Raw genomic sequence first — 14,186 nt, 5'->3', positions numbered from 1 at the left:
AGCGGGAGGATTCGCCTCGCTTGCTTGGGAGGAACTTGAAGCCTGTGTGAGAGACACATGTGTAAACAGAAGATTACGGTTCATCATCTTTAGTGTTCCTCGAGAAAGACACACTTAGTATGAGGGTACTGGGAAGAGGCGGAAGAGGCAGTGGCTTTATACCCCTGAACTCTGGGTGTTCTCAGAGCAGCCATAGACACTAGCCACGGACGTGGGCTGGGGCAGGTACCCACCCACATGGGCTTTGAGGGAAGAATCAAAAGATGTGGGGTCAAGGAGGACAGGCAGGTGTCTAGTGTGGGGGCAAGAAGAAGGGTGAGCCCACAGAAGCACAGTTTGAACTACTGCGTTAGCTTTCTATCGCTGCTGTAACAAATCGTCATGAACTTAGTGGATTAAAACAACACAAATTTATTATCTTACAGTTCTAGAAGGCGAGAGTCTGTCTGGGTCTCACTGCGCTAAAATACCATGTCTGCAGGGCAGTGGTCCTCTCTGGGGGCTCCACGGGAGTATCTTGTTTTCTTGCCTTTCCCAGCATCTGGAAGCTGCCTGCGTTTCTTTGCTCAGGCCCCTTCCATCTTCAAAGCCAGCGACAGCAGACTGAGTCCTTCTCACATGGCATCACTCCGACCTCCTCTTCTGCCCCCCTTCCACTTTTATGGACCTAGTGATTGCACTGGGCCCGTCTGGATAACCCACCATACTCTCCTTATTTTAAGGTCAACCGATTAGCGATTTAATTCCACTTGGAATCTTAATTCCCCTTTGCTATGTAACCTAACATGTTCCCAGCTCGGGGAATTATGACACGGATACCTCTGGGGGAGGCATTATTCTGCCTACCACATCCACTTTGACGGCAGGGTGAGGTCTTGGCCTGAAGATGAACTTTGGGTAACAACTACTTTATCTTCTTATAGTATCTACGTGGAATAATAGAGGAAAAGCCCTTTAAAATTAGGCAAGGGAGGGGTGCCTGAGCAGCTCAGTGGGTGAAGGGTCTTACTCTTGGTTTCAGCTCAGGTCATGATCTCAGGGTCCTGGGATGGAGCCCCGTGTCGGGCACCGCACTCAGCGAGGAGTCTGCTTGGGATTCTCTGTCCCTCCTCTCTTAAATAAATGGATAAATCTTAAAAATTAGGCAAGGGAATTAAAAATCATAAAAATCAATAAAAGCAGGCAAGGAATTGTTGGGGGAGAAAAACAGAATAGGGTCAGAAGTATCTATGTTGGAGTGGGAGTCAAAAGGAGGAGGTGAAGTGAATGAGGGATGAACAGACATGAACTGCTTGTTTAAGGCTTCTATCTGGAGTCATCAGAGAAATGGTGGTGGTCTGGAGGAGGTGCATGGAGCAGGGTCATGGAAGAAACAAGGCCCTAATTTGAACATATTCAGGATGGTGAGGAAACACCTACCAGGACTCCCAGCCCTCACCTAGAGAACGTTCCTGAGGTCCCATGTCCGGTCTTCGGGGATGAGCGCTGAATCATGAGTCAGGAGGTCTGAATTCTAATCCAGATTTTTACCACCTTGAGAAAGTTGTGTCACATGCAGGCCTTGGTCCCTCCATCCGTAAGTGAGGGGGCTGATCAAGATGATGGCTTTGTTTGAGCGGGCCTGATTCACACATTCATTTCAGTGCCCTCGGTCCCGTTGGGCTTCCAGGATATTCTTACTATGGCCCTTTGCTGGGGCACGCCCCACGAAGGTAGAGCTATGTGGATGATGTGAAAGGCTTGCTGACTCCTGGTTCTCATTAGAGCTTGTTCCACAGAAGGAACCGCTCAGGCCTTGCTGTCCTTCTGGGCCTCAGCATTCAGAGCTGCTTGCTCTTTGTAACCCACTCCACTCTCTCCTTGTCCCCAGCTGGATCACTGTTGGGAGGGCTGTGAGCTTTGACAGCGGGTGGGGGACATCATGTGGCCTCACTGTCCGGAAGGAGACTGAAACAAAGCACCTCTTGGCTAGGCCACCCTGTTACGCCCCCCGCCCCCAGCCACTTGATTGGGCTGCCCATTGTCACGGCCATGGCCCCACACTTTGTTCCTTCACAGGGATTGGGGGTCGCGGCCTCCACGTCTTCCTTCCCTTAGAGCCTCGGGACCAGAGTTGAGAGATGGGGACGAGGTCAGAGCTGGGCTCTGAGGCCAAGCGCCCATGGCAGTTTCTAGGCCTGACAGAGGGTGGCAGTGGGGCTGGGCGCCAACCACCTCTGGAAGAGGGGAGTGCTCAGGAAGAGCGAAGCACTGAGACCCAGGCTGTGGCCCCGGTGAGGGAGACAGGGCATGGACTTTTACCACACAAGTTTATTTAAATAAAAGTGAACACATATGCAGGCTGGGTGGCCTGAGGAGGTGGAGGTTGGGGAGGAGGGCACACGGGAGGCAGACAAACGGGAGGGTCCAAGCAGAGTCTGTGTGGTATGAACCAAGCTGCGGGAGGAGTGGCTGGGGGCCTCGGGGCAGTGCTGGGCTTCAGTGCTAGGGGCTGGGGGCTGAGGGTGGGGGAGCCTGGTGCCAGGAGGTCATTTTCATCCCTCACATGCTCCCCTCCCTCTCCCTGACCACCGGGGCTTAAGGCATCCCCCCTCAGTCCCCTTATCCCTCTCCTGACATCAGCCTTCCCCTCAACTACTGGGATGCCAAAAGACAAAATAAATAAGAACGGGTGAGTCCTGCCACGGTTCCCAGCAACAGGGAAGGGAAGTCAAGCCAGGCACACTGCCCCGGAGCCCCGTGCTGTCAGCCCTGGGAAAAGAACAGGTAAAGTGCAAGGAAAATCCAGTAAGTAAAAATATACCAATGACTTTGTCAAATATACAGCTGCTGGCTGTCAGGGGAGCAGGCAGCTGGCTGGGGCAGGGGGGGCAGTGGCATCCCCCCCCTCCCTGGGGAGGTGTTGGCCGACACAGCGCAGAGACAACGGAAATAAATAGGGATACGGAGGAGTGGACAGAGGCCTTGCCCGCTGGGCCGGTGGCGGCAGGAAGGGGCCTCCGCCTGCCCCCCTGCCCCATCCCCGCGAGCCCCGCTCCTCTCCTGACTCCCCAGTGCTGGGCTACTGACATGAAGCACCCGGCCGGCCGGCAGGCTGTAAGGAAAGGATTATAATGTGGGGTGGGAGCAGGGTGGGGAGGCACGGGAAGCCGTGCAGTCAGCCAGGGCTCGAGCCGCCCTCAGTACTCGTCCTGGTCTTCCTGTTGGTGTTCCTCAATCTCATCATCCTCAGGGGGTGCAAATCCTTCCTGGAGGGTGGGAAAGGAGAGGGAAGTGGTGAGCCAGGCAGGCCAGGCCGAGGGGAAGACGGCTGCCCCAGGGCTCCAGAGAAAGGGCTGAGTTCTAGCTCCACTTCCCCTGCTAATCTCTACGTGGCCTTGGGCTCTGACTTCAGGGGGCTCTCCTCAGCCCTCGGGTGCCACCCCTTGTGGTCTCCACGGGGCGATCTGTGAGCGGGCCTGGGACGGGAGCGGGTGCCGGCAGAGCTCACCTCAGTGGCGTAGAGAATGCCAATGATGCCCGAGATGACAGGGCTGTTCTCACTTTCGTGTTCCTGGCAGATGAGCTCGATGTCTCGAAGTTTGCTGAAGTAGAAGTCACGCTCCTTCTCCAGCCCATCCACGGTCAGCTTCAAATCCAATAGCTGCTCCGGGACAAGGTGGTGTTCAGGCCAGAGATCCCTGCCTCAGACTCCCCTTCCCGTCCTGACACCCCAAGGCCTGGCTTTTGTTGAGGGCTCTCTCAGCGACCCTCGCCCACCCTACTCACCTGCTGGTTGAGTTCAAGAATCTGGGCATCAGTCTCATGGCCGCCATTCCGGGCTGATGGGGGATTCTTCCGGAGGATGCAGGGTGGGGCCACATTGCTCAGCCGACCAGAGGTCTGCATATTTTTGGGGCCTGTGGGGGACGTCCTCTGTGGAACTGCCCAGGGGAGAAAAGTCGGATGGGGCCGTGTGAGCCCACAGCTCACGTGGCATGAGACGGCCTGGTGTGAACGGCTGCGGGGGCAGGCCCATGCGAAAGGCAGGCACTCTTGCCCTCCCCTCTTCTCCCACTCAGGAGGGCCATCTACATCTAGGCCTCAAGCCATGGCCACACGGACACCACAGCAGCTGGGCAGCTCTTTGGCAAGCCTGGGAGAGCAGGGACTTCAGGGAAGTAAAGGAGGTATGAGGTGTCGGGAGGGAGGAGAGCCGGCCTGAGGGAGAGGTGAGGGGAACTGGGAAATTTGGGAAGTGGGGCTGGGAGGGTTGGGCCTCTTGTCCTGGCAGCCAGAGTCTGAGGAAGAGTGGCTGGTGCAGGGTCTCGAATCTGGCACTTGCATCCTTGCAGAAGCCCCACCCTCCCTGTGGGTGACCTCAGAGTCTCAGGGCCCCTGCCCCTCCCAGGCTCCCTGCCTCGGGATGGGCTCTGTGCTCTCTGCCGGGCCTGCCTCAGGGCTCCCGGCTCCTCCCCCCGCAGGCCGGGCATGCTGTGGCCACTTGTCTTCTAGCTATGGCTGCTCCCTGGTCACAGCTGGCTGCTTCTAACGCAAAGCAAGCAGGTGAATGGGGGCAGGCCCAGGCGGGGCAGCAGCGCGAACGAGGAGCGGCTCTGCTATGACGGGTTCAGATGCTGGGGCTGCTCCTCTTCCTCTCCCCAACCCTGTCGTCCCCACAAAGGCCCTACTGCTCCTCTCCCTTCTCCTCTAGAACCCAGACAAAGCCTCCTTTCAAAAGACTCCTCTCTTGAGGACTTCGGGCTATGGGCCCTTGGAGTCGGGGAAGACGTGATCCCCACGGGGGAAGCTTGGCAAACTCCTGTCCCTGGGCATCCAGTGGGCGGGGGCAAAAAGGGAGCGTGCTGCCGGCACCAGGCCCCTGGCCTGGATGGACCTGGACAGACGAACCATGCCACATGCTGGCCTGTCTCTCGAGGCCAACGAGTTAGCTCACGCTACCGAAGCAAGTGCCCTGGGCCTCCCACCGCCACTGCCCCCACGGCTGGTGCCGGTGGCTCCCCGTCTGTGGCAATCTTTGCGGGCCCCGTCCTCCCTCCTGTGACTCCCCCTGGTCTAGGTGGGCAGCAGGCGGCGTCATCTGAACTCCGTGATAACAGTCTCCTCTAGGCTGGCAGGGCCGGGCCGGTGGCCCAGGGGGCGCTCGTGGCTCTGGAGCCCTGCCGGCCCGGCCCCCCACACCCCCTCCCCCAGCTCGGGCACGTTACCTGCTGTGCCAATGAGTTTCTTGGATTTGTTGAAGATCTGATCACCTGGGTTAGGAGGTGGCGCTACGTCCTGGCCCTGCCGCGCCAGCAGAGGGTTGTAATCCTTTCCGTCATAGTTTGCGTCAAAGAATTTCTTAAACCACTGAATAAACTCAAAATTATCTTGGAATTTTCCTTTCACTAATTTCTCTACGGGAATTATCTGAAATAGACCACACAAGCAGAGAACTTTAGCCACCTGCTGCTGTAGGGCTGCCTTCCTCTGTGAGTGGCCCACTGCTCTCAGGAAAGCCAGCCCCTGGGCTGCAGCATCCTCCACCTTCTCCACAGCCGTGGCCCCGGAGCATGCAGGCAGGCTGGGGCCCGGCCCGGATCTGGACGCAGCCCCTCCTCCAGGCACAGGGGGCACCCTTGGTGCGGCCTGCCATGTGCATGTGGGGTGGGGGCTGCTGGAACCAGGGGCTGCGGGCCACTGAGGCAGGAGAGTGAGCCCAGAGACTTTTCTTAGGCCCTACAGAGAAGGAACTTAAAAGGAGCGGAAGACTGAGCCTAGTTGCTGAGATGGATCGGGTCCAGAGAGAAGGAAGGGGCAGGAATGTCGTCAGGGTGGGATGTCAAGTGTAGGGTTTTCCACCATGCCTTGAGCTGGGGGAACATTCCCTCTGGCAAGTAGGGGGGTGGAGAGAGGCGCCAGGGCTGGAATGACCCCAGCAGCCCCTGCCGCCCTGGCTGGCGGGCCATCTTCTTCCCCAGGGTCACACAGCTCCTCAGGGCCCCCCGGGGCACAGGCACCTACTTTGTCAACACCCATCTTCTTGAAAGCTGCTTGCAGCACCTTGAAGTTGTGGATGTATTCATGCTCTAGTTTGGCCTGGAACTTCACCTTCCTCAAGTGCACACAGCCGGGGAAGAGCATGTCCATGAACTGGCAGTAGGCTGCCCCTGTGGAGAAGCGAAGTTGCTTGAGGGGCGCGGGCCGCTCCCCTGCCTGGGCTCCTCGCTTCCCCTTCCCCAGGCCCTCTGCTGGCCACTGCCCCCAACTACCCAGCCTCTTCTCCTTGTCCCGGCTTTCCAGGAATGACAGCAGTTATTCCGGACCGATGCAGTCACGTACCAGCACCGCACCAAACACTGCATATACAGCACTCCATCCTACCAGCAGCCCTGTGTGACTGGGCATGGGATCGCTGTCTTATGGACGGGAAAACAGACCTAGTGATTTGCCCAGGGTTGTACTGCAAGAAGAGCTGAGATTTGGGCCCCGAGTGGCTAGACCTGACCTCGGGCTATTACCCTCCGGCTTCACTGCCTGTCCTAGCTCTTGATACTCCACTGCCCCGCCTGCCCTGCAGCCCTTCCCTGAGCCTCTCCTGCTCTTCACTTTTGACTCTTGCCATTCCATGAGACCCTTACTTCCGTCACCTCCACACACTCTGACTCTGCAGAGTTAGGGCTCTGCAGCTCTCCTCCTTACTCCTGATTACAGACTACATTGTCTCCTGTGTCCGTCCTGCCTCCCACCTTCTGGCCCCCTCCCTCCAGCAGGGCCCACTCTCCCCACTCCCAGGTTCCTACCTGAACAGAGCTGTTCTATCTTGGTATAATTGAGGTGCAGGGAGTCATTGACCCATGCAAGCATATCATGGCGACTCAGATTTTCACTGGTCACGGATGTGGAGTACACATTGACGGCCATACCCCAGCTGCAAAGAAAGAAGACAGGCAAGGTCAGCACCCAGGGTCCTCGTGCGGTTCTTTAACTGTAAGGAGAGAAAGAGCCAGATAATCCCCGGGGAAGTAGAAAGCATCTTCCTCTAGACCAGCCTTGCAGTTGTCCTGGAAAACCCTTCAGTCATTTCCCGCATGTCTACTACGTGCCAGACATGTGCTCAGGAAGTGGTGACACAGTAAGATGTGCTCTCTGCCTTCAAGGAGTTTACAGACGGGCACATCTTTCCAGAAGGGAGGGACAGGGCAGAAAAAGCAGCAAGCACAAAGTTTAGAGGCGGCACAAAGGTGGGAGTGATCTCTTCTGCTTGACAAGGTCAGTGAAGGCTTCAGAACAGAGATGCTGGAGTCTGAGAGAGCTAGGAATTTTCCAAACATACCAGGCATGGGGTAGAAGGGTACTGCAGGCCCAAGGACTAGCAAGAACAAAGGCGCGGCTTATTCTGGGACTCTGAGTTGTTCAGCAGGCCTGGGGAGCAGGTTTTTGTGTTGGGGTGTGGTACAGTGAGGTTGGCAGGGACAGACTGCAAAGGGCTTTGTTTAACACGGGGAGTCTGAACTTTCTGTTCAGACAACAGGAAGCCATTCGAGGATTTTACGCAGGCAGTAACCTGACCAGATTTGTGTTTGAGAAAGCTGACTAACCTTTGCCTCTCCTTTGACTTCAAACCCCATATTTCTGTGGCATGTGGCCTGCTGGCTGACCCACAGGCACCTACATTCTGCTTATCTAGAACCTCCCCTCCATACAGGCTTCTGCTCTTGTATTCATTATTCCAGTGAACGTCACCACCAGTCACTCAGTCACGCACGTTAGAAACCTGGGGGTTATCCTCCATAGCCCTACTCCCCCTCATCCTCATAGCCAGTCAGTCATCAAGTCCTGCAGCTCTGCGGTCTTCCCGGTCTTCCCGGCTCTCCTGCTGCCTTGGGGGTTTATGCATGTGCGCTCTCTGGCCAAGGCCAGCAGTCGCCTCCAAAAGGCCACCCAGCCTCCAGTCTCTCCCCTAGCAGTCCCCGACGTTGTTGCAATCAGAATCTATGTAAAAGCAGCCTGAACCACAGCGCGATCCGCAGCAGTCATGAACGAGACACCCATTGGCTGAGTTTGCTTTGCAGACTCGAACTGTTCAGCCCTCGCAGTGTTGGAAACATTTTTGAATTAGTGCCCAGTATTTTAATGTTGGGACATTTCACACAAACGACTTGAGGTTTCTGGCTGCTTTGGCAACCCTGGGCCTTTGTTCCTGCACAGCCACCAATGGTGGGAGCTGGGCAGAGGCGCCCCCTTCTGGCCAGCGGGCGTGAGCCCCTTCTTAACCCCCCACCCCCCTCCCCCACCCGCACAGGGAGGCCAGTGTCAGCTGCTGTTTATCACTGACTTGCGCTGTTAAGAGGGAAATATATCTTGTAACTAGGTCTTTATCAGAAGTGGAGAAACAGAAAATAGACAAAAGCACAGCATATTTTGAGAATTGTGAGAGTCCTTATTTCCAGAGTGAAGAATATTTCTCTAGGTTTAATACACAAAGTGTCTCTGTGAAGGAAAACTATGCCCAGACCACGCCCCTGCCCCCTGTAGGCACCTGCCCTTATCATGGGACCCTCCCCACCACGTATCACACTCCTAAATGGGCCCCACCTCTCCAGCCCTATCTCTCCCTTTGCTCCCTGAGCTGGGAGCCACCAGCAGCTGCCTACTTACCGTCTGGAATGCTGCCCCCCACCCCAAAGTCCACTCATTCTCTGCTCCCATGGTTCTCAAACTGTGGTCCCTGGAGCAGCAGGGGTGCTGGATGGGCTTCAGCTTGCTAGAAATTCCCCTTCTTGAGTCCCACCCCAGACCTACTGAGTCAGAATCTGCACCTGACCAAGATGCCCAGAGAGTCTGTGGATGCAAATTGGAGAAGCCGCTTTAGAGAGGAGGCTCAGTTGGCATCCACTAGGCTGTGCTCCCTTGCGCCCCCCACCCCATATATACATAATGGAACCTCATTAGATGCATTTAAATTCAGTGACATTTTTGAGAAAAATCGAGAGAGAAACCCTCTTGTTTTGTCCTTCATGGCCCAGGGAAAGGGAGGCCAGGCAGGCCAAAAAAGCCCACAGAAACAAAAATTAATGTCTTGGGAGCTTCTAAGAACTCGGAAGCTAGGAATTCCAGAGATTTCCGAGGGTAATTTTGACTGCACTTGCGTCTCCTCTTACACGATGGTTTTTTTTTAAAGATTTTATTTATTTATTTATTTAACAGAAGGAGAGACAGCAAGAGAGGGAACACAAGCAGGAGGAGTGGGAGAGGGAGAAGCAGGCTTCCTGCGGAGCAGGGAGCCCGATGCGGGGCTTGATCCCAGGACCCTGGGATCATGTCCCGAGCCGAAGGCAGACACTTAACGACAGCCACCCAGGCGCCCCTTACATGATGGTTTTGAGCTCAGTGGCCTGTATTCTGACCCTTGTTCTAACCACGGGGCTTGTTTAAATGCCTGCCCCCTTGTCTGTAAGAGCCTTGAAGCCAGGAGTGGGGTTTCCAGGCCTGTCACAGGCAAGGTATTCAGCAAATTCTTGAATGATTGAGTGATGCCTCCTCACGGCTTCTCCTCTTTCTGATCATCTTTCATCACCTTCTGGCCTGGCCCCCTCCCCCCACTCAACCTTAGCCTGGGATGTTGGCATCATGTCCTCCAGGACACTGACCTCCAGGTCTCTGACCCCTGTGCATGGAGACCTGCCCTGCCCCTTTCTGTTCCTATAGTACCATGAGCATGCTCAGTCACAGCAGGTCAGCTCTCTTGAAATCACTTGTATGTCTGTCCCCTTCACTGAAATGTAAGCTCCTCAATGGCCAGGCTATGTTCCATTCACTTGTGGGTTCCAGATCAATTTTCCATGAACAATAACTGCAGAGACTGGATTTAGGAGAGTGCTTCTGAGTTTCTAGGAAACTCACCTAAAGTGACATCAGAAAGCTAGCAGGAATGGATGGACACCAAAGTTGACAAAGAGGCAGAATGGGTAGGGTCGAGGAAAGTGCACTTTATTTTGATGAGTATTTAGTTAGGGACTGTGAGAAATAAGAAAGATTTGCCCCAGTCGTTAGGGAGTTTATAGTCTTACTGGGAAGACAAACATAAAGGAGAAGAGTATAACCAAATGCCCCCTAACTGTGGTGAAACAGTAGGTGTGACAGGACGTCAGAAAGGAGAGCATGTAGGGTGAGAGAGAAATGGGCTTGAATGGCCCCCCTAGGAGTGGTCAGACCCTGTGAGGCCTCCAGGGGACTTGCAGAGCCCTGCCGATCCCAGTGCATAGGGGACAAGCTATTCTGGATACTGGCCTTCCATGAGCTCGGGGGATTATTTCTCCCCGAGGCCTCTGGGGCAGGGTGATTCAGGGGACTGTTTGGGCTGTGGCTCTGCATTCTGCTAGGCCTCACAGGGTCTGGGCTGGTCAGGACAGCTTCTGGGAGGTAAAGGGGGGTGTTAGGTCGGCCCTGCGAGTTCCTAAGCCAGATTAAGGATTTATTGTTGTTGTTTAGTGTATATGAGTTTTAAGGGCTGATTACTGAATAAAAGCAGAGGCATTGGTCTGGGTCAAAATTAGTCCTCCAGGTTTTGACTGAAATCATTTGAGCTTCAAGGGTCTTCCAGCCTGAAGGCAGCCTTCTTGGGGTTCCACGGGACTGAACAGGGGATGGTTCACATTCTTTACTAGAAGAGCACATTAGATTTTCCTGCAGAGATTTTCTAGTAGGCCAGAGTAAAGCCCAAGTGCATATATGTGTGTATAACTATGTATGCATTATATACAACTATATTATATATTATATTATGTATATAACTATAATATACTACATATACAACTTATTTATACTTATATGTAATATATAACATATGTAGTATATCATATACAGTTGACCCTTGAACAATATGGGGTTAGGGGAACTGATCCCCTGCACAGTTGAAAATCTGTGTATAAGTTTTGACTCCCTCAAAAACTTAACTAATAGTCTACTGTTGACCAAAAGCCTTATTGATGATATAAACAGTTGATCAACACATATTTTGTATGTTATATGTATCATATACTGTGTTCTTAGAATAAAGTAAGCTAGAGAAAAGAAAATGTTATTAAGAAAATCATAAGGAAGAGAAAATACGTTTCCGGAAAAAAATCTACATATAGGTGGACCTGGGCAGTTCAAACCTGTGTTGTTCAAGAGTCAACCGTATAGGGGCGCCTGGGTGGCTTAGTCGTTAGGCGTCTGCCTTCCGCTCGGGTCATGGTCCCGGGGTCCTGGGATTGAGCCCCGCATCGGGCTCCCTGCTCTGTGGGAGGCCTGCTTCTCCCTCTCCCACTCCCCCTGCTTGTGTTCCCTCTCTCGCTGTCTCTGTCAAATAAATAAATAAAATCTTAAAAAAAAAAAAGTCACCTGTATATTGTGACACACATACACACACCCCCACTCCAGGTGGTCCTGGCGCACAACCAGGTGCTAGAACACTGTCCTCATCTGATGCAGGTGCATACCTACGACTGAGGCCTGCATTGCAGGAGCATAGGCTAGGATGTTGGCATGTTTTGCTACCTCCCTGGGGGGAAAGTGTTAGCCATCTTCCTCCTTGATGCATAGGAAAAATTTCAGTTTTCCTTCCAGAATACAACTAAAGACCTGTTATCAGAGCTCCAAGAGTCACCAAGAGCTACACAGGTACTTGAAAAAGCCAAAGTCTTCTGGGCCAGAAATCCCCAGTTCTGTCTGTGCCTCATGATGGGAGGGCATTTTCCACACCTTTCATCAGTCTGAATCTAGGGTCCCCAAAGTGGCAACAGGGCATGTAAGAAGGAAGTTGGAAAAAAAATGTCTCATTTCAGGGCCAACAATCATGTTGTCACCTCCTATGGGGCTTTTGGGAAAGTGGGTGGGGACGGGATGGAGTGGGGTGGGAGGCTGATACTAAGAACAGAGCCATTATCCCCACTTAGGACTGGCTACTCTCTGCCTTGGTCAGGGGGGTCCATTTTAGCTCAGGAGGACTCACCTAAGGCACCCAGGGGTCTCTGCAAAGATTTCTGTCACACTTGCTAGAGGGTCACAAAGAAACAGCCTCCTAGTTCCCTTATCTCATCCTGATAGGGAGGGCAGGATTTCATTTTCCTTTCCTAGATTTGGCCCTCTAAATACAACTAAATTATGGCCAGCAGGTGGCACCCAGGTCCTGAGCAAAGCCTCCTCTAAACATTTTCCCCCCATCCCCAAATCCTCCTCTCCCTAGCTCAATTTAGAAAAAGAGAGCCCCAACTTTGATCTGGTCCCCCGAAGAGGAAGCCTGGTTCTGTCAAAAGCTCGTGGTATCAGGGCACGGGGGTGGTCGAATGGAGTGCTTTGTTCTGACCCGGATGTCCTCTAAGAACTGGACCAGCTGGAGTGGCCTGGAACATTGAGTCTAAGATCCTGGACTAAACTACACCAACCTCCCTATGCCTCAAAGCTACACATTAAACTCATCAACTGGTCCCACTTCTGATGACTTTTTGTATTGGGTGTTAACTCAGACCTAGACTTGAACTGGACCGGATTCTGGGGGCAAAGATATATAAAGCCTTTACCCAATCATCTGGCTCTGTGTGGTCCAATTGCCTCCAATTACAGCAGAGAAACGGTCTGAGAAAACTCTTTAAGTTAACACACCTGTTACCAAGGGTTGCTTTCCCTCTTCTGAGAGAATGGTAGGCAACCACACCAGGGGTCAGGCTCTGTTCCAAAAGCTAACATAGCGGGTCTTCCCTGTCCCTTTGTTTCTACCATCATCTTTGGCACGTGGTGACTGTCAAGGGAAATGGCCCCTGATTGGGCTGTGCCGCGTCACCCGCCGAGTCAGCTGGAAACCCCATTCTAGGCTCAGACAGAATGTGGCCTTGAAAAAAGTCTGCTCTTCAGGACCTTGACTCCGGCTACCAGGTCTGGAGTCATGGGAAAGACAAGTTGAGGAGGTTTAATCTGGTGATTTTGTTAAATCATTTCCTATGCTAGGACCATAAGGTTCAGGGTGCATTTACTGGCGGTGGGAAAGGCAGTTATAGCTCTCATCAGGAGACGTGAAGCTGCTGGCCATTCCATGGTCTAAGGCCTTGGAAGCGGTCAAGACTAAATTGCAGTCTCCCGTGGTCAGAAGAGTTTCCAGAAACCATCCAATTCCTTCCCAGATACCTAGGACGACATTAGCTCTAGGTATTTATATTCCTAAATCATTGATAAGTCTGTATAACTCTGAAAGCTCACATTGCGATATTTAATAACGGCATCACAAGCCTAAATCTGATTTTGGCTTTTTGTTTTCAAGTCTTCAGGGGGAATCCATCTTCCACCAATGTGTCTTGAAGAGAATTCAGGGGTCCCCAGTTCTTTGGTCCCTAGGAGAACTCCCTGCAGTTCCCAGGACTCTACCCTCTGTCTAGCACAGCTATGAAAGACTAGGTCTTTCAGTTCTGCAGTGGGTACTGGGCAGGCCTTCAGCAGCCTCCAAAAAGGTGTTGCTTTAAGAATACTGATCTCCAGGCAGAACACTGGGATTCAAATCCTGGCTCTAACATTTCCTAGCAGTTTGGCTTTGGGCCTCAGTTTCCTCATATATAAAAAGGGGGCAGTTCCCACTTCACAGGGCCTTTATGAGGATTAAGTGAACCACATATACCGAGCACTGAGCAGAGCCTAGCACACAGTACATTTTCAGTAAGTGTTATCAGCGTCACTGGGGCAGACAGTGAGCATCCAAGGGCCCTTGTTTGAGAAGGCAGGTGCCCAACATATATCCAGCTTCAGGACTCCAAGCCCATGGAAGGCCAGTCCAGGAGGGAGACAGACTACAGAACTCTGCCCTTTCTGCCTGGGGCAGCCATCTGGGCTTCCTGAAGCTGGGCCTCTGACCACAATCCCTCCCCAACTCCAGATTTTTCCAACTATTGGGCTTTGTAGATGCAATCCTACCGGCCAGGAGAACTGGAACAGGCGCTGTGGGATCAGAGGACGACTCTGAGGAGTCTGCCAAAACGTTTCCCACTCCTGATATAGGGCTATGCCCATTGTCACTGGGCTAACCCTTCCTGCCCAGGCCCAGGGGGGCTGAAGTCACCTGTTTGGAAAATCTGCAAAATTGCTACCCCTTTTGCCCTTGGGTCACACATCCAGGTTATTCTGGGGTTGCATGGAGGCAATATGTGCAGGCAGGCATGAAGGGTTTTATGGGGCTG

At 53.2% G+C, this 14,186-nt stretch overlaps 1 protein-coding gene across 2 annotated transcripts in view; it reads right to left on the bottom strand.

The window, feature by feature from the left end:
* Positions 1 to 2,292: 2,292 nt before the first annotated feature.
* Positions 2,293 to 14,186, bottom strand: part of MAPRE3 (microtubule associated protein RP/EB family member 3) — a 51,743-nt gene continuing 39,849 nt past the window's right edge. Inside the window, exons 2-7 of one of the 2 annotated variants that reach the window (XM_045884242.3) lie at positions 6,783 to 6,910; positions 6,004 to 6,149; positions 5,208 to 5,409; positions 3,769 to 3,923; positions 3,491 to 3,643; positions 2,293 to 3,248 (exon numbers count right to left, since the gene is read on the bottom strand). In XM_045884242.3, coding sequence (XP_045740198.1) covers positions 3,180 to 3,248; positions 3,491 to 3,643; positions 3,769 to 3,923; positions 5,208 to 5,409; positions 6,004 to 6,149; positions 6,783 to 6,903 — 846 coding nt within the window. In that variant the 5' untranslated portion in view covers positions 6,904 to 6,910 and the 3' untranslated portion in view covers positions 2,293 to 3,179. The remainder of the gene's footprint in view (positions 3,249 to 3,490; positions 3,644 to 3,768; positions 3,924 to 5,207; positions 5,410 to 6,003; positions 6,150 to 6,782; positions 6,911 to 14,186) is intronic. The other variant, XM_045884240.2, reaches the window with a different exon arrangement.

Source organism: Mirounga angustirostris, unplaced genomic scaffold (genome assembly GCF_029215605.1).
Source record: "Mirounga angustirostris isolate CCGP_5_RB_7025 unplaced genomic scaffold, mMirAng1.0.hap1 SCAF_10, whole genome shotgun sequence".
Lineage (NCBI taxonomy): Eukaryota > Metazoa > Chordata > Mammalia > Carnivora > Phocidae > Mirounga > Mirounga angustirostris.
Note: the sequence above shows the minus strand (reverse complement) of the source record. Positions and strands in the feature narration are given on the sequence as shown.